The 20447-nt window shown below is 52.2% G+C and overlaps 1 protein-coding gene and 1 pseudogene across 6 annotated transcripts; both read left to right on the forward strand.

Moving 5' to 3' along the window:
* Window positions 1–1148: 1148 nt before the first annotated feature.
* TK2 (thymidine kinase 2) lies at window positions 1149–19620 on the forward strand. Of its 6 annotated transcripts, none has more exons than XM_045582821.1 (11): window positions 1152–1342; window positions 2175–2206; window positions 5175–5249; window positions 6665–6718; window positions 9013–9102; window positions 11059–11132; window positions 14498–14586; window positions 15274–15353; window positions 16790–16870; window positions 17287–17352; window positions 17963–19620. In XM_045582821.1, the coding sequence occupies exons 1-11, from the start codon at window positions 1213–1215 to the stop codon at window positions 18059–18061; spliced, it is 870 nt and encodes a 289-aa protein (XP_045438777.1). In that variant the 5' UTR covers window positions 1152–1212; the 3' UTR covers window positions 18062–19620. The 6 variants fall into 6 exon arrangements, with proteins under 6 accessions (XP_045438779.1, XP_045438777.1, XP_045438780.1 ...); XM_045582822.1 differs by having other exon boundaries at window positions 1154–1327; XM_045582823.1 differs by lacking the exon at window positions 15274–15353 and having other exon boundaries at window positions 1149–1342.
* LOC118721009 lies at window positions 12258–12406 on the forward strand (annotated as a pseudogene).
* Window positions 19621–20447: the final 827 nt, after the last annotated feature.

The following is a 20447-nucleotide window of genomic DNA, read 5'->3' on the forward strand; positions in this document are numbered from 1 at the left end:
CTCCCTGCAGGATCCCATTGTCAAGCGTTCAGAGGAGAGAGTGTGCTTATGGAGGACACGGCCTTGCCCTGTGCGAGGTCTGTGGCATATACTACAGGAAGCACAATGTGGGCTTGAACTATTCCCACCAGTGATAGACAAAGGTTTCCTTTTCTCCACATCCTCACCAACACTTGTTATTTGTTGTGTTTTTGACAGTAGTCCATCCTGACAGGTGTGAGGTGGTATCTCATTGTGCTTTTGATGTGCATTTCCCTGATATTGAAGAGACTGTCTTTCCCCATTTTATATTCTTGCCTCCTTTGTCATAGATTAATTGACCACATATGCATGGGTTTATTTCTGGGCTCTCTCTTCTTTTCCATTGATCTATGTGTCTGTTTTCATGCCAGCACCACAGTTTTGATTACCATAGCTTTGTAGTATAGTTTGAAATCAGAGAGTTTTGTTCTTTCTCTAGTTTGCTTTGGCTATTCTGAGGTTTTTTTTTTTTTTTTTTTTTTTTTTGCAGTTCCATACAAATTTTAGGACTCTTTGTGGTTGTCTTGTGTGTGTGTGTGTGTGTGTGTGTGTGTGTGTTTGTTTTTTTTTATTTTTTTTATTTAAACACCTTCCTGAGGGATCTAGTGCATTTTCAATCCAGACTCTGGATATGCCAAGAGTTCAGAGGAGAGCGTGTGCAGGCTGTGAAACAGCATAGATGGGCTTGCATTCCACCTCCACTCGGTGATGCATGTTCATGATCATTTAAACAAGGTGCCTAAGTTTCCAAAGATCAGCTCAGCTAGGGAAATGGGAGCGACAACAGCCATTTGCAGGATTCTTGGGACGAATAACTGACATGGTGAGTGTGTGCCACGTGTGTGCCACGCGCCTGCCTGGCACAGGCGCTTGGTCATGTGATTCCCCGATCATCGTTAACCAGTGAGTGGCTGGTATTATTGGCCGCCCATCCTCCAGGCTTGCCAAGCCACGGCTGCAGCCCGCCAGCGTCCACTGAGCGCGAAGATTTATTTATTCTCTGTCTGCAAACAGCGACCTCCCCGCCGCGGATGGCTCTCGCCGGCGGAGGCGGGGAAATGGGGCGGGGTCTCTTTAAGGGCCGGGCCCCAGCTGGCGCCCCGCCGAGCCGGCGCGGGAGGGAGGCTGCGCGCGCCGCCGCCGCCGCACCGGAAGGAAGCGCGGCCTCCGGACCCGCCCGCCCGCCGGGCCATGCTCCTGCGGCCGCTGCGGGGCTGGGTCTGCCGGGCGCTGCGCCCGGAGGGGCCCGGGAAGCCCGCCCGGAGCCCGGGGCAGCGGGGAGCACAGCGCCGGGCCTGGCCTCGGGGTAACGCGTCTCTGGGTGCCACGTCTTAGCGTCCAGCGGAGGCCGCCCCAGTCCCCTCCCTCCCTCGGGTTGCGGGGACCCAACTGAACCCCAAACTCCCTGTTAGAGGCGCGGGGGTTCCTACTCCGGGCGCCTGCGGGGGGAAGGGGCGGGGCAGCCCCTGGCACACGCCCCCGGGCGCCAGCCGGCCGGCTGCGAGCGGATGCGTCCGAGGGGCGCGCGGCCAGGTCTCTGGTGCGGAGTTGGGGAGCCCTCGAAAGAGGAGAAAGAACCCCACTCCCGGTGGCGGAGGCTGGGAGCTGCAGATAGGCAGCCAGCCCCCCACGAATGCAGGGATCACTGCTAACGGCCAGGCTTCCTGGGCCTCCCTGGGCCTCCGGCTGTTGGGTGGCCCCCCAGATCCACCTGTGAGGGCGTGGGGTGGCCTCGATACTAGCCCCGGGCTTAGAAGAGAAACCTGAGACCCATGGCCAAGGCCAAGGCCAACTCTCACCTGTGCCCACTCTGTGTTTCATTCACTGGACACCAGCTGTGAGCATCAGCGATATTAAATGTGTGGAAAAGGGAAAGCCAGATATTATAACTTAAGTGAAAACGCTGGCACGGTTGGGGCGCAGGGCTGCCAGCAGGCCCCAGGTGGCAGGGGCACAGTGTCACACAGGTAGACAGGTGCAGTGGGTCTGCCTCCCTCCGGCCATGGAGGCCCCAGGTGTCATTGGAAAAACACTTTGAGGCCAGGGAGCAAGCGTAAAAAAAAGTTCTGTTTTGGGGTGGTTTAGCAAACTAGGTCAAAGGAGAGTGCATTATTGACAACTAAGCTTAAAGACGGATTTCCTTTCTTTTGTAGATAAAGAAAACGAGAAAGAGAAAAAGTCAGTGGTAAGTCCCTCTTTTGTGTGCACTCTCCATGGACATAATTTGTGTGGAGGGGAGTGAAGGGGTAGACACACAGTAAAAAAACAGAAATGCCAGAGGATCTCCAGAGATCAGAGGGAGGTCTGGCTCCATTCCTGGGTTTCCCTCCCCAGCTGATATGATAAAATATTATCCACCCATTCAGAATCGTGTTTTTGAAAAATATTTAATGACCTGGAAAGGTACTCATTATGTAAGAGATGAAAAAAAAAAATCAAGGATAAAAATCTATGATGCAGGAATAAAATGAAATAATATATAAACCTTCCATTGGAAAACCCCCCAGAAAGAGGTATTACAAAGTATTGTAGAATGGTCAGTCTGGTTAAGGCAGAATTGGGGAGCGTTAACAGTGGGTTTGAATGAGAGGGAGAGAGAATTTTGGGGGTAAGGAGTCTTCCCTTAGTTATTTGACTGTTAATTCACTTAGTTATTTGACAGGGTTCCTTTAAAAAAAAACACACACAGCAACATAGCTGTAGTGAGTTTAATTTACATACCCCCAAATTCACCCATTTTAAGTGAATTTTAGTAAATTTACAGTTGTGCAACATTAACTCACTAATTTTAGAATATTTCTATCATTAGGAAAAGAAACTTCTTGCCCATTCAAAGTCACTCCCCCAGCCTTAGGCAACCATTAACCTACTTCCTCTGTGGATTTTCTTTTCTTTTCTTTTTTTATAATACATTTTATTGATTTTTCACAGAGAGGAAGAAAGGGATAGAGAGTCAGAAACATCGATGAGAGAGAATCATCGATCAGCTGCCTCCTGCACACTCTCCCCACTGTGGATATGCCCGCAACCAATGCACATGCCCTTGATTAGAATCGAACCTGACACCCCCCAGTCCGCAAGCCGATGCTCTATCCACTGAGCCAAACTGGTTTCGGCAGATTTGCTTTTCTGAACATCTATATAATCTATATATCTATATGTATAAAAGTCTAATAAGCTGAGTCTAATAATCCGACCAGTCTCTATGACACGCACTGACCACCAGGGGACAGGCTGCATTTCTCGGGTGACGCACCCCAAAACCAGAGAGGAGGGAGCCCGATTCCAACTTCAGCTGTGGGTTATGTCGGCCCAAATCTGGTTTACTGGCATTTGCGTTCCACACTCTGACAGCAACTTTGCAGAGTGCCCCCTTGTGCTCTGGGACCCCTTGGGGGATGTCGGAGAGCCGGTTTTGGGCCTGATCCTTGCAGGCCAGGTTGAGGGACCTCACTCTCAAGATGCTGGGGAGTGGACTGAGGGAGGTTAACGCCAGGGCGTGTCCAGCCCGTTTTGCCCCATCGGCTCAGCCGGCCACCTTCAAATTAATTTCCTTTCAATGTGCCTGAATCTGTGCACCTGCTCACTAGTTTCTGATAAAAGGGAATCATGTAGCATTCAGTCTTGTGGGTCTCCCTTCTTTCACTTCGCTTGTTTTGAGGCACATCCACCTTGTAGCCTGTATCACTACTTCCTTTTTGTTGCCAAATAGTATCCGATGGTGTGGATGTACCGCACTGTATCTATTTACCAGTGGTTGGACATTTGGGCAGGTTTCCTTTTCACTGCCTATTTCTCAGGGTCTTTTGGTGCCGGTGGGGGCTTGGAGGCTCTAGCCCTAGCCTGTTTGCCTCTGGAGAGCTTGGTTCTGATTAGACATCGGAATGGCCGTTATCTCTGGAAGCATGAGTGATTTTTATTTTCTCCTTTTGGTTCTCAGTATTTCATACTGCAAGATTGCTTACCTTCTATTCAGGAAAGATTAAATGTTGTTATTTAAAAATTAGGCTATCGCCAAAACCGGTTTGGCTCAGTGGATAAAGCGTCGGCCTGCAGACTGAAAGGTCCCAGGTTCGATTCCGGTCAAGGGCATTTACGTTGGTTGCGGGCACATACCCAGTAGGGAGTGTGCAGGAGGCAGCTGATCGATGTTTCTCTCTCATCGATGTTTCTAACTCTCTATCCCTCTCTCTTCCTCTCTGTAAAAAATCAATTAAAAAATATATATCGATATTAAAAAATAAAAAAATAAAAATTTAGGCTAGGTGTGCAATGCAGTGTTAATGGTAACCACAGGAAGTTGAAATTTGACAAGGAACATGTACACTTTGGCACATGAAAGAGAGGAGGGCCAGGCTGGCCACATCCTCCCCCAGCATGGCAAACATCTGTTCTTGTAATCTCTCTTAATCTCCTGCGACTTTCCTTCCATCTTCACACTCACTGTGTGCTGTGTGGGTGCTGGGACTGGCTCCTGAGCCAACAGCTTGGCACATAGTAGGCTTTCCGTGAGCAGTTGAAAGACTCTCAAAGATGAGAAACGTGTGTAGAAGCGCACCCAGGCCTGAAGCATGCTGAAATGCAATGATGTTCATCTCTCAGTAGTGGAGTGTAGACGGTATTTTTCTCTTTTATGAAGTTTTTCTATTTTCTTCAACAGGCATGCTTTCCTATAGTATTTTTAGATATGACTTTTAAGAAAAATTAAACACTTCCTTTGCTTGGTTCCTCTTTCTTTCCTTCGTGACAGAAGAACTTTCTGGGATTCTTCATGCCTGCGTGCCCTGTTATTAATCAAAGGCCTTAGGTTGACCAACTTTTAGGATTTTGTGGTGGGAGGTAGAACAAGTCTTTTTAGAAGAAAGTTTCATCTGAACAACATGTTCTTTGTAGAAAGAAATAACGTCTGTATAGATTGACGTTTGGTTGAGCTCTTTTTAAATATTTAGGAAGAAGAAAAGTTGTTTCCTAGAAAAAAACAACAATGAGCCCTGGCTGGTGTTTCTCAGTGGTTAGAGCACTAGCTGCGTACCAGAAGACTGTCTTGGCCTAAACCAACTATGCTGCTTACCTGAGCCCCTCTGCAGAAATTCTCCCCGCTGTTCTCCCAGGGGCTTGACTTCTGGTTCTAACAGGCATCTGTCTTTTGCCAGGTGTGTGTCGAGGGCAATATAGCCAGCGGGAAGACGACGTGCCTGGAGTTCTTCGCCAACACGACAGACATCGAGGTACGGCCTCCACGGCAGGTTCCTGAGCTTGACAGAGTAATTTATAGGCGGTGGAGCAGCCCTGCTCAGTAGGATATAATGCGAGCCACAAATGCAGGCCACATGTAGAATGTACAATTCCTAATAGCCTTGCTAAAAAAAAACACACACACACACAAAAAAAACCCCAAAAAGAATATTTTATTTAATATTATATATCCCAGATGTTGTCACACCAACAGATAATCAGTATAAAAATCATCAATGAGCTATTTTGCATTTTACCTTTCATACTAAGTCTTTGAAGTCTGGAATGTATTTCATATTTCTAGCATATCCCAATTTGAACTAACCCATCCGAACTTTTTCCTCTTAAAATATGTTTTGATTGATTTTTAGAGAGAGGACAGAAGAGGGATAGAGAGATAGAAACATCAATAAAGAGAGGAACATCATCGATCGGCTGCCTCCTGTACACCTCCTCCTGGGGCTGAGCCTCAACTTGGGCATGCGTGCTGACCAGGAACTGAACCAGTGACCTTTTGGTTCCTGGGTTGATGCTCAACTGCTGAGCCACACTGGCTGGACCCATTCCAACTTTTTAATAACTACATTGGCTCACGGCCACTGTACTGGACAGCGCGGGTACAGGGCTCCCCACAGTCTGGTTAGGAAAAGTTTACATGTGAAGGAAGGCAAACTGTTAAGCATGGCTGGGATGTTACAGTGTATGTGAGTATGCAGGAGTATTACCATGCATAGCCAGCTAACACAATTTCTAGTTTATTTACAGCTCAGTCACTAAGAATAATCTCTACCCCGAGACCCTGACCTGACCCTTGTTCCTTGTAGATTTTAGTGGTGTAATAGTCTGTGTATGGCTTTTTTTTTTTTTTTCTCCCTTTACTGCAGACCCTATAGTTTTCAAATGTTAGGGTCATCTGCTTTCCTCCTTTCCTTTTCTCAGTGATGGGGCGTTGTCCTATGAAGAAACAAGATTCTTAGCTATCAGTGCGCTCAGTGCAGAGATCAGAGGGAGGAAATGGAGGCAGAGCAAGTGGCCAGGGTCACGGGAGAGTTCCCTCGTTGGAAGTTGGGCTTCGATTCGCAGCCCGAGTGCCTGAAGTAGCTTCTCTCACCTCTGCCAGCCGGACAGGCCAGCAGTGCGGACTGGGATGGAGCACACAGAGGGATTGAGGGAGCTCCAAGGCCGCCAGAGGTGCCGTGCGCCTACCCTTGTGTGCAGGGGTGGATAGTGTTGTCTGAGCCGTATCTGGAAGTCACGTGAGGAAGGTATGCTTAGACTGAGTTATGGCCTCGCACAGAGGGTTGCTCAACCTGGATGCCCAGATCTTCATTTTGTCTACCCCAACACTTACATGGTTTCATTTCAGCCCGGAGGAGCAGCAGCCCTTTGATGCTTTCTTTCCCCGCAGGTGTTTCCGGAGCCTGTGTCCAAGTGGAGGAGTGTCCGTGGCCATAACCCTCTGGTGAGTGTGTTGTTCCGCCTGCACCACCAGCTTCTTCCTGAGTGAATGGCGGTGCCTGAGCGTGCCCCCTGCCCATCGGCCGGGTTGGAGACGGAGGAGGAGGAGACAAACGGAAGGTGGCTGCATGTGGGTGTTCGGAGCTCAGGGATCTTGGAGACGGGGCTGGGCAGGTGCAGAGCCCAGGGACCCCTTGTCAGTGATCCCAGATGATCTCAGGTGGTTAGCCTTGGTTACCCAGGGGCCTGCCTCCTGCTGTTCCTTCTCCCACCCTCTCCGAGAAGAAGCCCATGAGAAACCAGGTCTCTTCAGGCCTAGCCTCCTCAGGACCCATCACCTCTAACCAGCTTCCTTAGTAAACCTCTGGTTTGCATTTGCACTTGGCAATGTCCCGGGGCTGCCTCAGGCTCACCCCGAGGCTTCCTGTCTGCTTTCCCAAGGCTGGACCTAGCAAGCAGGGCCTCTAGTGTGCTTGTGCCCCTTGTTCTCTTTCCCCATTCGGTAGGCTCTGCTCTGCTCTGCGTGAACGGGAAGGCTGGAGTCTTGTCCTGCAAGAGGGAGCTTAAGAAAGGGCTTCTGGTCTGGGAGCCTGCCCCATCCTGTAGGGATGACCAGCTTCCTTGTTCAGGGAAGGAAACTAACTGAAATGCATTGCCCAAGGTCACGCACTGGTAAATGATAGATCTACTTTCAACCTTGGTCTAGAGCACATGTGTCAAACACAAGGCCCGCGGGCCAAATCCGTCCCGCCAGGCCTTGCAATGTGGCCCGCACCGCGCTGTCATCACTGCACTCCGCTGCGTTTCCATCACAATGACAGTTTATGACTGTTCAGTAAACCATTCGGCCCGCGATTTAGGCTGGATTTTAGATTTTGGCCCCTTCTCTGATTGAGTTCGACACCCCTAGTCTAGAGGGAGCCTCTATAGTCTCCTCATTTCTAGCAACACAGTTGGGCTTTCCTGGTATGGTTCTTAGATTCTTGAGTTCCACTGGGGGCAGGGACTATGTCTGTTTTGGCTCACTGTTGTTTGCTAGGACATAACACACTGCTGAGCACTTAGTAGGAGCTTGTTCTGTTATTCATCCAACCACTAGTTGTTGCCTGTACCTACTCTCCTGGCCCTAATATACTGGTGTGGGGAGGCAGAAGACAGTTAAATGTATGATGTGGCGGGTAGTGGTTGGAGCTATGAAGCAATCCAAAGCAGGTAAAAGGATGTTATTTAAATAAGGCAGAAACTCTCAGAGTCTCTGAATAAAGAATCCCAGAGACATGAACAGACTTCACCGCTGTGCATGTGGGAGAAGACAGAATGCCAGTCTCTCTGAGCATCACAGAAAAGCCTCAGAAACATTATCATTCTCTAGGAAACCAGAGGATCCAGGGCTGGGTTATTAAGACAACTAGAGTTGCAGACTTGAGGGATTATGGTGATATTTCATAGTGCACAATCCCAGTCTCAAAACTCGGAGTGTCCTTGGTTCAAAGAGCATTTCCAATGACAGTTTTGTAATAATAAATATAATAGAATTAGATATTTTTGCATAAGTTTCTACTCTAGGGGGAAGGTCAAGATTGGTAGTTTTGTGAAAAGTCTCAGTCCATCACTCTTTGAATTGGCTTTCTAATACAGAAGGTTTTTGTTTCTGCAGCCGTCAGACAAGAGGGATTGCTTCTCCTAACCTTTCCGAGATTTTCTTTTACCTGAAGTTAGGAGCCTGTGGTTTTCTTTCTTTTTTCTTTTACAAATATATTTTTATTGGTTTCAGGGAAGGAGGGAGGGAGGGAGGGAGGGAGGGAGGGAGAGAGAGAGAGAGAGAGAGAGAGAGAAAGAGAGAGAGATATGATGAGAGAATCATTGATTGGCCACCTCTTGCATGCCCCCTACTGGGGATCAAGCTTGTAACCTAGCCGTGTGCCCTGACCGGAACCAAAAGGTGACCTCCTGGCTCATAGAAGCCTGCAGTTCTGAATGCAGAGTTGGAGTTTTATTAGTTTACGCCAAGAAAACAAACGAACAGACGTGGAAGAGTAAGACTATTTGTAAGTGGCATATGGAACATGAAAGACTAGGATAGACTCCAGGGGCCCAATGAACATTGTTGAATGACTGCATGAACGCTCCCTGGGGACTTCATATAGGCTCCCTTAGTGCTGTTGCTGGGCTGTCTTGTAAGTACTCCAGGGTCTGTCTGGCCCCACTTCAGCCCACGTAGTAGGTATTACTAGATGGCTATCGGAGTCCCGTAGGTAGAGCACGTTGAGGTAAGTTGCTGTGTTCTTCCTTCTGCAGGGTCTGATGTACCGGGATGCCTGCCGATGGGGCCTCACGCTGCAGACATACGTGCAGCTCACCATGCTGGACCAGCACACTCGTCCGCAGGTACCTTCACATGCGTGGGCTCAGCCCTTGTAACACTGTCTTCTGATGAGGGCTCTGTGATCGCCAGGAGCGGAACCCTCGCAAGGAGGCCTCACTCCTGGGCCTTCAGTGCTGCTCAGCCTTCTCTGTCTTGGGCCAAGGTCTCTGTTCTGCTGCTGAGGACCGCCTCCCCTCCCCCTCCCCCACCCTAGCAGCCCCAGCTAGTCAAGAAGTTGCTCTGCTAATACTGTGAGCCTGAGTCTTCATGACCCTACCATGACTGGGCTCCCCACCATGTAACTCAGTTCCTCTCAAGGTGTGGTCCCTGGACCAGGAGCAGCAGCACATTTTTCTGGCCCCGTCCTGGACCTGCTAAGTGAGAAGTTCTGGAGATGAGGCCCAGCAATCTGTGTTTTATCAAGTTCTCTGGGTGATTTCAATGCATGCTTTGTTTGTTTGCATGTTTGAGACCCACTCTCTAAACTTAACAAGGTCTGGCTCTTGGTTCAAATTCTTGAGAACAAAAAAATCTGATTGGCTCAGCTAGGGTCAGGTGCCCAACCCTGGGCCAATCAGGTGTTGGGAAAGTCATGGCACGCAAACAGGCTTCTTGGGCCTCTTCCATCAGCAGGGATGCGAATGGGGCAGAGTCTCCTAGCAGCAAGGCTGGCTGAGGAGATCCTGATTGGCGTGTGTGGTTCAAAATTGCAAGTACAGCCGAAAAGAGCGGCTTTGGTCCTCTCCCAGGAGGACATAACACACATTGTGTTATGTCCTAGCGGCTTTGGTCCTCTCCCAGGAGGAGAGCCCTACGGCCAGTTACACAGGTGCAGCCACTTGGCTGGGCGGTTTGATCGAGGCTTGGGCACTTGCAGCTATAGCTATCGATCTTCTACAAATCCGTGTAGATAATGAGCAGAACGGTTTGAATTTCTATCCCCCCAAATGTGTGTCTAAATGATGCAGGTTGGAGGCTCTGCAGTTGGCACTTTTCCCTTTGCTCACCCCACTTTCCTGAGTGGTAGTCAGGAAACCTGAAACGTATCTGTCAAATGTGAATATAACGGGACACACCACGGAGGAGGCCTGGGTCAGACGAACAGGAAGAGAGATGGGTGCGATGGGAACTAGCAGAAGGTGGTATGGAGAGTGATAAGGAAGGAGAGGATGGAAAAAGGCAGGGAAGACGGACAGATAGATGCACAGGAGGAGGGAGTTAGGAAATCCCTGGGTCATGGTTTCGAGTCCCACCCTGATCTGCTGGGTCAGGTCCCGTCGGCGCTGTGGGTGCGTGAGTACCATCTGAGTGACAGCAGTGTTTGCCCACTTGGTGTCAAGGGTGAGGGCTCTCCCCGCTTCCCTGTGGGACACTGTGGACAAAGGGAAGGGCCACCTGGGGACAGTGTGAGCAACCTGCCCTGGACGGGCAGTCAGTGCGCCCTCCTTCCTGCTGGGCACAGTCCTTCCCTGCTTCCAAAGCTGCAGTGGCCTCCACACAGCCCTGGGGGGAAGGGGAGAAATTGCAGGCCCCTGAAGCACTGCTGGCACAGTCCCCATAATGTCACCGGAACCCTTTCTGGGCTCTCTCTGTCTTAGGCATTCAGATCCCTCTGCGTAAGCAAAGGCACCCCATTTAGGTCCGTAGTAACCCCGCACTTTGCACTCACACCGCTTTGCTGACCAGCACTTGGCAGTTTTTCTAGCACTTCCCTAAACCCACAGTCCCGGCAGGCTCTCCACTCCTGTGTTAGAGGCTGCTGCTGACCAGCCCTGGCCCCGGCATTGTGCTCCGGCCACTGAGCTTCCTGGTCTGGGGAGGGTGCAGGCTGAGGGAGGAGCACAGCTGAGCCTGTGTGAGCTTCTCCATTCTTATGTTCAGCAACGGACCACAGTCAGGGGGAGCACAGGCATTCTCCAAGCCTTCCTGGCCTCCTCCTCTTTGCGTGCGTTAGTGAATCACTTTTTGTTTTGTTTTAGACGTCGCCTGTACGGTTAATGGAGCGGTCGATTCACAGCGCAAGATACATTTTTGTAGAAAACCTGTATAGAAGGTATCATAGTTTGCACTATTGATATTGCATTCATTTGTTCAAAATGAAATTGGAACTTGTTTACCCAAATGACAGATGTTGAGTACCTCCTGTGCTGTATCAGTTCTCTATTGCCATGGTAATGCCGTGTAATGAATAACCACAAAACCTCAGTGGCAGGCAGCTGTCTACACTCACTGCGCAGTCACATGGGGTGGTCGGCCAGTCCAGACCTTGGCTGGACTCCCTGATATGTGTGGGGAGTGGCTGGTCTAGGATAGCCCTGGGAAGGGTGAGGAGGTGACTCATCTCTCTTTCTCTTGCCTCTCGTCCTCCTTCTGGGACCAGCAAGGACCCTGGGCATTCATTCCTCGTGGTGGGGGCAGCAGCACTGCTGAAAGGCATGACTGCTTTTTCCGGCCTCAGCTTCACATTTGCTAACACTCCCATGGCTGACCCAGCCTGAGAGGTGGGAGGGCCTTGGGGCGTCATGTGGCGAAGTGGGAGCATCTAGGGAGGCGGAGACTTGGAGCGCCCAGAACAATCAGTCCCGCACAGGGTGCATGATCTTTGTGGGGGATGTAGGGGAAGGCTGTAGCGTTTAATCTTTGGGGCTGCTTTCCTGCCCTGGTAATTTCATACACATTTGTTCCCCCGCTGCCCCGCCCAGGAAGCCTGGTCCCGATGTGGCTCAGGACTGGGTTGGGCTGGATCCTCTGCCTGGTTCCCACCTGGGAGCTTGTGTGGGCCAGTCCTTCACAAGCAAGGAGCTCGTGGCCGCTGCCCTTGGCGTTGGGGTCCATCTTCTCTTTCCCAGAAGCTCCTGCAGCCTTGGCTTGGAACCTGGGGGTCCGGGCCTTGCTGCCTGCGGGTGAAGGCTCAGGTGCCCAGGAAAGCCCACGGATTGGAATTCCGCCTCCTTCAAAGCAGAATTTCTCGAAGGGTAGTCTTGCCTGTTGGGTCTCAAACAAGTGAGCAGTTCTCCTAGGGAGGGAGGTCCCCTTAGGGGTGGGCAGAATGTCAGTGCAGTTAGCCCCCGGGGCTTGTGTGACACCCCGAAGAGGAAGATGTGTGTGTCTCTCACATGGATGTTTCTCTCTTTCTCCCCCTCTCCCCGCCCTTCCTCTCTTTAAAACATCAATGGGGGTACTTACCTGGAGGTACCATGATCAGGAAGATGGTTTCCCAGGGCGAGGCTTATCCATTGCTCTCCAGATGTGCTGACCCCTGTGACTTCTCCACGTGTGGGAAACATGATTTGTGGTGGTGGGGGACTGCATTGGCACTCTCCCCTGGGGAAAAAAAAAATCCACGGAAAACACATTCTCGGGTGAGGATTAACGACAAAATGACCCTGAGTTTGGAACAACAGGCTGGTCCTCCTGCCTCGGGGACTGGCCCTGACGCCTCCCCCCTGTAGTTCCCATGGGCACTTGGGTCTGGGTCTCACACCCGAGGACCTGACCCAGACCAGACCCTCTGGACCGACCAGGGAGGGCGAGTGGTACAACGAAGAGCCACTGGGTTTGGGGCCACAGAGAGCATGGCCTGGATCCCTGCTCGGAGTTGAGCTTCTCTGCACCTGTTCTCCTCATCTGAGAATGGCCTCATGTGGCCTTCTGAAAACAGAAGAAAATAAGTATGCAAGTACTTGTGCTGTGTAAACTGGGGGCTCTCTGGGCCTCAGGGCGAAGGTGGCAACAAGCTGTGCTCGACAAATACAGTCAGCAGAGTTAAGGGGACCCAAGACCTCCATTGTGCCGCTTGCTCAGGAAAGCCCAGGAAAGCTCAGGAAAGCTCAGGCTCAGGAAAGCCCCCAGCTCACCGCCGGTGAGTTGGGCCTTTGGATTTTCTGTGGAGGCTCTGTCATCTGTGTTCCATGGAGAGCAAAGCGGTGGCCTGTGTGTGTGTGTGGTGGGGGGCGCTGGGCACGCCATTGTCCAGGTAGATTGGGGGGGCGGGGGGAGAAAAAGGACGGGAGGAGCAGGCAGAGTTGCCAGGAGGAAAACCACAAAATGGACAAAACAGCAGCCACTGGCTGACATGCTTTTGGGGCCCACTGCACACAGCTCGGGCCCCCCACTCTCCTCGCACCAAGCCCAGTTCTGGGTGGATCGGAGATGGATGTTAAGAAGGGGAATGCCTCCCCTGCGCCGGGGGGGGGTCACCCAGCTGGCAGGTCTGTTCTCCCAGCTGTGCCATTCTCGGCTTTCCTGTTTGTTTCCTCCGGCGGAGGACATCCGCAGGAGCCAGGGGGACCCGGTCTCTGCACCTCGGCTCCTTCTTCCTTCCCCTCAGCTCCTTCCCTTCCTTCCTTCCTTCCTTTTCAGTTTGCACTGTAAGCAGGTGGCAGCCTCCCCGACTCCCACCCTTGATTTGAGAATTTGTTGTTAAGTTTTGGAAAATACAGCAAAGTATAAAGAAAAAAAATAGTCTCACAGAGTCCCACAGGTCAGAGAAAAGCACTCTCAACATTTTGGTGTTTCTCTTTTCAAACTTTGTGGACGAATACTTTAAAAAATTTGGTTGGTTCCTGTGCAGTTTTTTGTTGTTGTTGTTGTTTTTGCTTCTATTCAAAACTTTATTCAAGTCATGCACAGTTTTGTATCCTGCTGTTTTCATTGAATTTTGAGCATGCCATTATGAGCATGTGAATGCCATTGAATATTATTTTACAGCATCATCTTTCAGTTACTGCATGGTTTTCTCTTCTATAAATGTATCAAGGTTTAGTTTTTTTAAAAAAATATGTTTTTATTGATTTCGGAGAGAGGAAGGGAGAGTTAGAGATAGAAACATCCATGATGAGAGAGAATCATCGATCGGCTGCCTCCCACACGCCTCCACACCGGGGATCAAACCTGTAACCCGGGCATGTGCCCTGACAGGGAACTGAGGCGTGACCTCCTGGTTCAAAGGTCAGTGCTCAGCCACTGGAGCCACGCCGACCAGGCCCAAGGGTTAGTTTTTCATCATTTTAAACATAGAAACATTTTAAACAGTGCTACGTGGACATCCGTGATTAGTCCCACAAAACGAATTTCTAGAGGTGAAGTTGGCTTGCCGTGCCACCTCCTGACCCGAGCGCCGTCCCTGTTCTCAGGGGACAGGCTTCGGAGCCTCTTTCTCTGCTTGGAGCTCGAATTTGAAATGGGTTTCTCATTGGGCAGTGCCTCGATTCGGGCTGCCTTATTCCATAGCCGTCACCAGGCAGCGGGCAGAGGCCGGAGGTGTGAAGGTCCTGGTCATCACCACACGCCCCTTGTCGTGTGGGTCACACTATGGTGCCCTTGGCAGTGCCCTTTCCACCAAGGCCATCACTTTTGGGAAATGGCGCCTCCCAGAAACTCCCCTGTGGGTAAGCAGAGCCCTCCCCGTCACTGCAGCGGGAAGATGCCCGAAGTGGACTACGTGATTTTGTCGGAATGGTTTGACTGGATCGTGAGGAACATCGATGTGTCCGTGGATTTGATAGGTGAGTCGGCCCAGGCCCGTTCTGACTTCCTTCCTGGGCCTCCCTCCCCTGGGCCCAGTGAGGATGAGCTTGTCCAGGTTTCCAACCAGTCAGCAGCCGTGGGGGCGGGGTGAGGGCAGGGATGGGGGGGTGGGGGACCCTTACTTTGTTGGATGCTTCTTTCACCATGTCAATTCAGCCTTGTGTCCAAGGGCAGACGGAATTGGGGGGCTCCTGGTCCCTCCTGGAGAAGCACCTGGCCTTTGTTCCTCAAGCTGTTCTCCCTGTGGCTTGGCGGGTCCACTGTGATTTGCTTTTTTTTTTTTTTCCCTCCCCCCCCCCCCCCACCCCCCAGTTTTTAAGGGAGGGAGGAGATGACAAAACCTGGACATTAACTGAGGCCCACTGGGGCTGGCTGGGCCCTGTGCTAAGCTCTATGTCTGGAGCCTTATTGAGCCTCACAATGACCCAGTGGGGCTCCTGCCACTGGCAGGGAATGGAAGTCAGGATGTGGGCCGGGGTGCCTGTCGGGTCACACGGCTGGTTGGTGGTGGAGCTGTGAGCGACCTTGGTCTGTGTCTCCTGCTCAGTCATGCTGGCACATGTTTCTCTCCAGGCCTCGCCCACACGCTTCCTTCCCCTTCTCCTTGGCTTTCACTTCCAAGCCATGAACGGTCATTAGAGCCACGTGTGCTTTTTAAATCTCAGTTTACCTCCGGACCACTCCTGAGACCTGCTATCAGAGGTTAAAGATGAGATGCAGGGACGAGGAGAAGGTCATCCCGGTGGTAAGAGCCCTTTAACCTGAACAGAGGTGAACGGGGAGCCGCCAGCACCCAGGCCTGGCCCCACCCGCTGGGCGATCCTGTGCTGCTGTCACAGAGAGGGAAACGGGAACGGAGCGGATCAGAGGGGGAACTCTGACTTCCTCTGTGGCTGGAGACCCCACGTCCAGATCTGCTTCACTTCCTGTGTCCAGACTCAGCGGTTGGCACCCTCCCTCCCCTGCCCAGGCATCACCCGGGCTTGTTGGGCCGCCTCCAGGAGGCAGCTTGCCTCCGTGCCCTCTGGGTCCCTTTTGGATCATGCCCTCCTGCTCACTGCTGCATCCCCCGGGCTCAGTGCTGTGCCGGCTCGGAGGCCACATTCAGCGGTGGTGCTAACTGCCTCACCTCCTGGGCCTGGCCCAAGGCCACGATGACTCTGATTGGAATTCTTTTTTTTTTTTTTTTTTTTTTTTTTTTTTAATAAATATATTTTGTTGAAATTTTACAGAGAAGAAGGGAAAGGGATAGAGAGTTAGAAACATTGATGAGAGAGAAACATCCATCAGCTGCCTCCTGCACACCCCCTACTGGGGATGTGCCCGCAACCAAGGTACATGCCCTTGACCAGAATCTGACCAGGGACCCTTCAGTCGGCAGGCCGATGCTCTATCCACTGAGCCAAACCGGTTTCGGCTGGTTGGGATTGTTGTACCTGCTCTCCTTGCCCTGGTCCCCCACTCCCCACATCTGCCTCTGAAGTCCAGCCCCACACTGCTGCCGGGTGATGTTTCCAATGCAGAACACTGTGTGTGCAGTGTCCCAGCCCCAAACCCTCATCACGGCTAAGGCCAGGGGCGGGGACTGTCCGGCCCGGGATAAGGCCCGAGAAATCATGTGCCCTGCAGGGCATTAGGGGTGAGTTAATTAGATGCTTGACCAAACAGAGCAGGCTAATTTTTAAGTTGATAATTATGTATGGCCCACATGGTGTTATAAATATCCACATGGCCCTTGGCAGGAAAAGGTTCCCCGCCCCACGTCTAGAGTATCCGCAGGTTAAGGCAGTGGGAGTGGGGCTCCCAGGCCAGTGAGGGTCATGTTCCTCTTGGTGGGAGGGGAAGGTTCAGGCTGCCCAGGGCTGGGATGCCTGGTCATGGCATGGCTGGATCCCCGCCCCCAAAGGAACTGGTGGCTCTGCTCTTAAAAAAAAGGGGGGGGAGCAGTAAATGGGAGAATCCCAGGGGAGGGATGTGGAAAGCGCCAGCAGCGTGCACTGGGGCGGGCGGGGCGGAGTGAGCAGCTGCGTTTTTCACTGTCCACTGAGCCAGGCTGGTTGTCGTGGGCTTTGTCCAAGCCACTGCCCGTGGTCGTGACCTTCACCCTACCTGCCCGGCCCTGGTGGGAGAGGTGTGCTCGCTCCTCGTGTTTCAGCAGCCTGTGTGTGTGTCTCCCGGCAGGAGTACCTGGATGCTATTCACCAACTCTACGAGGAATGGCTCATCAAAGGGAGCCTTTTCCCTGCAGTGGCCCCTGTTCTGGTAAGTCCTCCTGATAGGGCGGGAGACCTTTCTAGAAGGGAGAGAGACCGGGGAATGGCGGCCCCTCTGCAGTCTGGGGGAGGGCCGAGTCCTGCAGGGCTCGGGAATGTGGAGGAAGGAAGCAGGGAGGGTGGGCGGGCCGCTGTCACTCTCCCAGGCCCCACTCTGGACGAGTCCCAGGGACTTGGGCAGACCCGAGAGAAGGTGGGTGGTTTGACTCAGCGTCATTACACCAGTGGCCACAGTAGCATCTCACTCATCCAGCATCATCAGCGAAGGAATGTTCTAGATGGCGAAAGCCTCCAGACCCGGGTTCTGGCCTTAACCGTTTGGGATGGTGGTCTTTCTGATGCAACAGTCCCTTCTCCAGTGGATGGCAGGCTCGGAGCCTCACTGCTCTTTCCTTGGTGACTCAGGGCATCCGAAGGAACATCATCTGCTCTTCGGGGCGGGCGCACAGTGACGCCTTTAGGAGGCGTGAGGTGTGTAGCTCTGTGTGCCCCAGCTCGCTAATATCTCCGATTCCTGTTGTTGTTTTTACGGCAACCCTTCTTTCCCCTTCCGACACTCGCCATTTCTAACTCGATTGCTGTGTCTTCCCCATCTGTGATTCCTTGCTTCTCCGTCCCCTGGCTTTTGATTTGCTGCTGCTGAATCTCTGCAGGCAGGCGCTGGGTGCCTCAGACCGCTGTGCATGAGTGTGCAGCGTGGACCTGCCGAGGGCCGTGCCCAGACTCTGTGCCTGGCCTTGGGGCTGCTCAGACACTTCCACTCCTGGCTCTCCCGGGCAGTGAGGTTGCTGGGAAGTGAGATATTACTATAATGGGCTTTACAGTACAGTTTCCCCTCACTGTAGGAATTTAGGCGGGATAAAATGATGAGGAGAAACTCATTTATGAGCTCGCTGCAGGGACAACTATAGAGGATTCTTAAGTGAAAACAGAGCCGAGAATTTAGATTGACCTAGAACGGGCGCTGTTGGCTTTAGCCTGCCTCCCCCTGCCCCCGCTGCCTCATGCTCTCTCTCTTCACCTGTGAAGGGAGGAGGGTGCTGGAGCGAGTGCCGGCTGTGACCGTGTGTTTGATTTCCAGGTGATTGAGGCTGACCACGACATGCAGAAGATGTTAGAGCTCTTTGAACAAAACCGGGACCGGATATTAACTCCAGGGCATCAGACACGTGGCCCATAGGACAGGAGAGCATGCCAGAGAAATGCCCGCGGCTGCTTCGTGGAAAATCTCCTCGGGAGGGCTTTGAGTCTGGCCAGATGGGTTTCCTAATGGTCTTTCTCCTGTGCGGATGTCTTTCTCCTGTGCGGGTGTCTTTCTCCTGTGCGGGTGTCTCTCCTGTGCGGGTGTCTGGCCCTGGAGGGTAGGTGACGAATGGGACCAGTGGGTTTGTCATGCCCTTCGGTGTTCGCAGCCTTGCCGGGCCCCTCCAATGAAGCGCTTAGGGAGGGCTCTCTGACCTCATGATGGTTTCTGGTCTCACCCCTCAGGCCACACAGGAGGGTGAGAGTGGTCTTACATCCCAGGGTCGGAAGTTGAAGCTCAGAGAGGCTAAGGGATTCCCCAAGGTGACTCAGCCAGGGGGTCGGCATCATCCAGCCTCTTGGCAATTCCAGAACTGTGCCCCTGCCCCACGCTGCCTCGTCCTGAGAGCCCCGTCTGCCCCGGCTGGAGGCCCTCACTTCTGCGTGGCGAGAGCCAGCAGGGCATGGGGCAGATGTCATCCTTTCTTTTTACGACCTTAGCAGCTCTCAGGACAGTCAGCATTTCTAGACGTTCACAAAATTGTGCAGTGCTTGGCCCAAGGCCAGCGTTCGGTGGTTCCTTGGCACAGGCCGCCGTGGCGTCTACCCTGGGCACCTGGGCTTCCATCCCTGGGAGAACTCCGCGTTGGCTCTGAATGGTGCTGGGTCTCCTGCTGATGAGGGTCACGCTGCCAGTTCCCTCTCAGGGACGTGGCCTGTGGCCCCTGGCTGGTCTGCCCAGTGCCGAGCAGAGCCAGGGGACTCCAGCCCTGGCTTCCGAGGCCCCCTCACCCCATAGTGGCCTTTTGTGCGACCGAGAGTTTGTTCCCGGGGGAGAGAGATGCAAGGGGCCTTAAGGGGATGCCTTCAGCCATAAATTGTGAAACATCTTTATTGTTCAGAAAAGAGCGTAGCTCGCTCAGCTGTCAGTGCATTGGAGCACAGCTGCCTCCTGGGTCACGCGGAACAAGAGGGAGGAAGCACGTTCTCTGAGACGGCTGGGTGGGAAAGCGGGCTTGCAGGCAGATTCTTGGAGCACTGGCGGGTGGAGGGGAGCCGAGGCCCCTAGAGCAATGGCTGCAGACGCGGGGAGGGGCAGTTGTTAACTCGGGGGAGACAGGCCCGGACCCCTCCCTCCCTGAGAAGGGGTTGGTGTAAAGGAAGGTCTTTGTGGGTGTGGCACCCGGCACGAAATGGGTGGCAGGGGTTCCCGGGGTCCAGTCCCAGAGGGAGGCTAAGGGGCAAGCACGCTGGCTTTTGGCCCTTCCTGTCTGGCCTGCTTCTCAGGCTGTGTGGGCAAGAGGAGGGGCCGCAGCCCAAAGGATCGACTAGGAACCTGAGGAGCGGGAGCTGCTGCTACCAGGACCCTTGGCGTGCGGGGGCCATCAGTGAGAGTTTGTATGTGATCGGTCCACAGCTTTCCCCACAGCTCAGTCTGAGCATCTCGGACTGCCAGCCTCCTGGACTGGGAAATAAATTTCTGTTGTTTGTAAGCTACCCAGCGTGTGGAATTTTGTTACAGCAGTCCGGACAGAATAAGTCGGCAAATTAAAACAGATTTCATTTTTCACCTACCAGCTGGCAAAAACAACAAATGCACCCCAAAAACCCAATGACAAAAAACCCCACGTTCTGTGGGTGAGAGGCCATGGGAAAACAAGCACTCTCAAATTGTGTTGTGAGTAAATTTGTACAACCCTCTGGAGAGAAATTTGATAATATCTAACAAATGGCATATATATAGTATTTGCATTATGACCCAGCAATAATGTATTCTGGGATCTAATTTATCTATACACACACACACACACACACACACGCTTTTCTATAAGAAAATATATATGCACCTGGTTATTTATTGCGGCATTGTTTATAAATGCAAAATATTGGCAGCAACCTAAAGCCCCATACACACCAGAGTGGTTATGGCCACACAGTGGAGTAGTATGCAACTTTAAAAAAAAGGACGAGGAAGATCTTTGTGAACAGATGATGTGGTTTCCAGGACACACTAAGTGAAAAATAAGCAGTGTCCAAATGAGCATTAGAGTATGCTTCCCTTTCGCAAACAAGAGGAGGCCTAAGAAACAGGTGCGTGGGGAGTGCTGGAAGGATAACAGGAACTGCAGAGCAGGGTGGAGAGAAGGGAACGGATTGCAGGGCTGAGAAGGGAATGGACCTTTTGTATGTATCTTTTGCATGACGCTGACTCGTAGAGCCCCAGTAACTGTTTCACGATACCCCCTCCCCCAAATGAACAATGAAGGTATGAAGGTCAACGGATGTAGGGGGAATGGAGGATGGGATACAGACATACTGTCAAG

Source organism: Pipistrellus kuhlii, unplaced genomic scaffold (genome assembly GCF_014108245.1).
Source record: "Pipistrellus kuhlii isolate mPipKuh1 unplaced genomic scaffold, mPipKuh1.p scaffold_m20_p_17, whole genome shotgun sequence".
Taxonomy (NCBI): Eukaryota; Metazoa; Chordata; class Mammalia; order Chiroptera; family Vespertilionidae; genus Pipistrellus; species Pipistrellus kuhlii.

Coding starts and splice junctions, on each gene's coding strand:
- TK2 (XM_045582821.1), top strand. CDS start 1,213: ATGCTCCTGCGGCCGCTGCGGGGCTGGGTCTGCCGGGCGCTGCGCCCG. Junction 6,719..9,012: donor TCCGTGGCCATAACCCTCTG/GTGAGTGTGTTG, acceptor TTCCTTCTGCAG/GGTCTGATGTACCGGGATGC. Junction 17,353..17,962: donor ACGCCTTTAGGAGGCGTGAG/GTGTGTAGCTCT, acceptor TTTGATTTCCAG/GTGATTGAGGCTGACCACGA.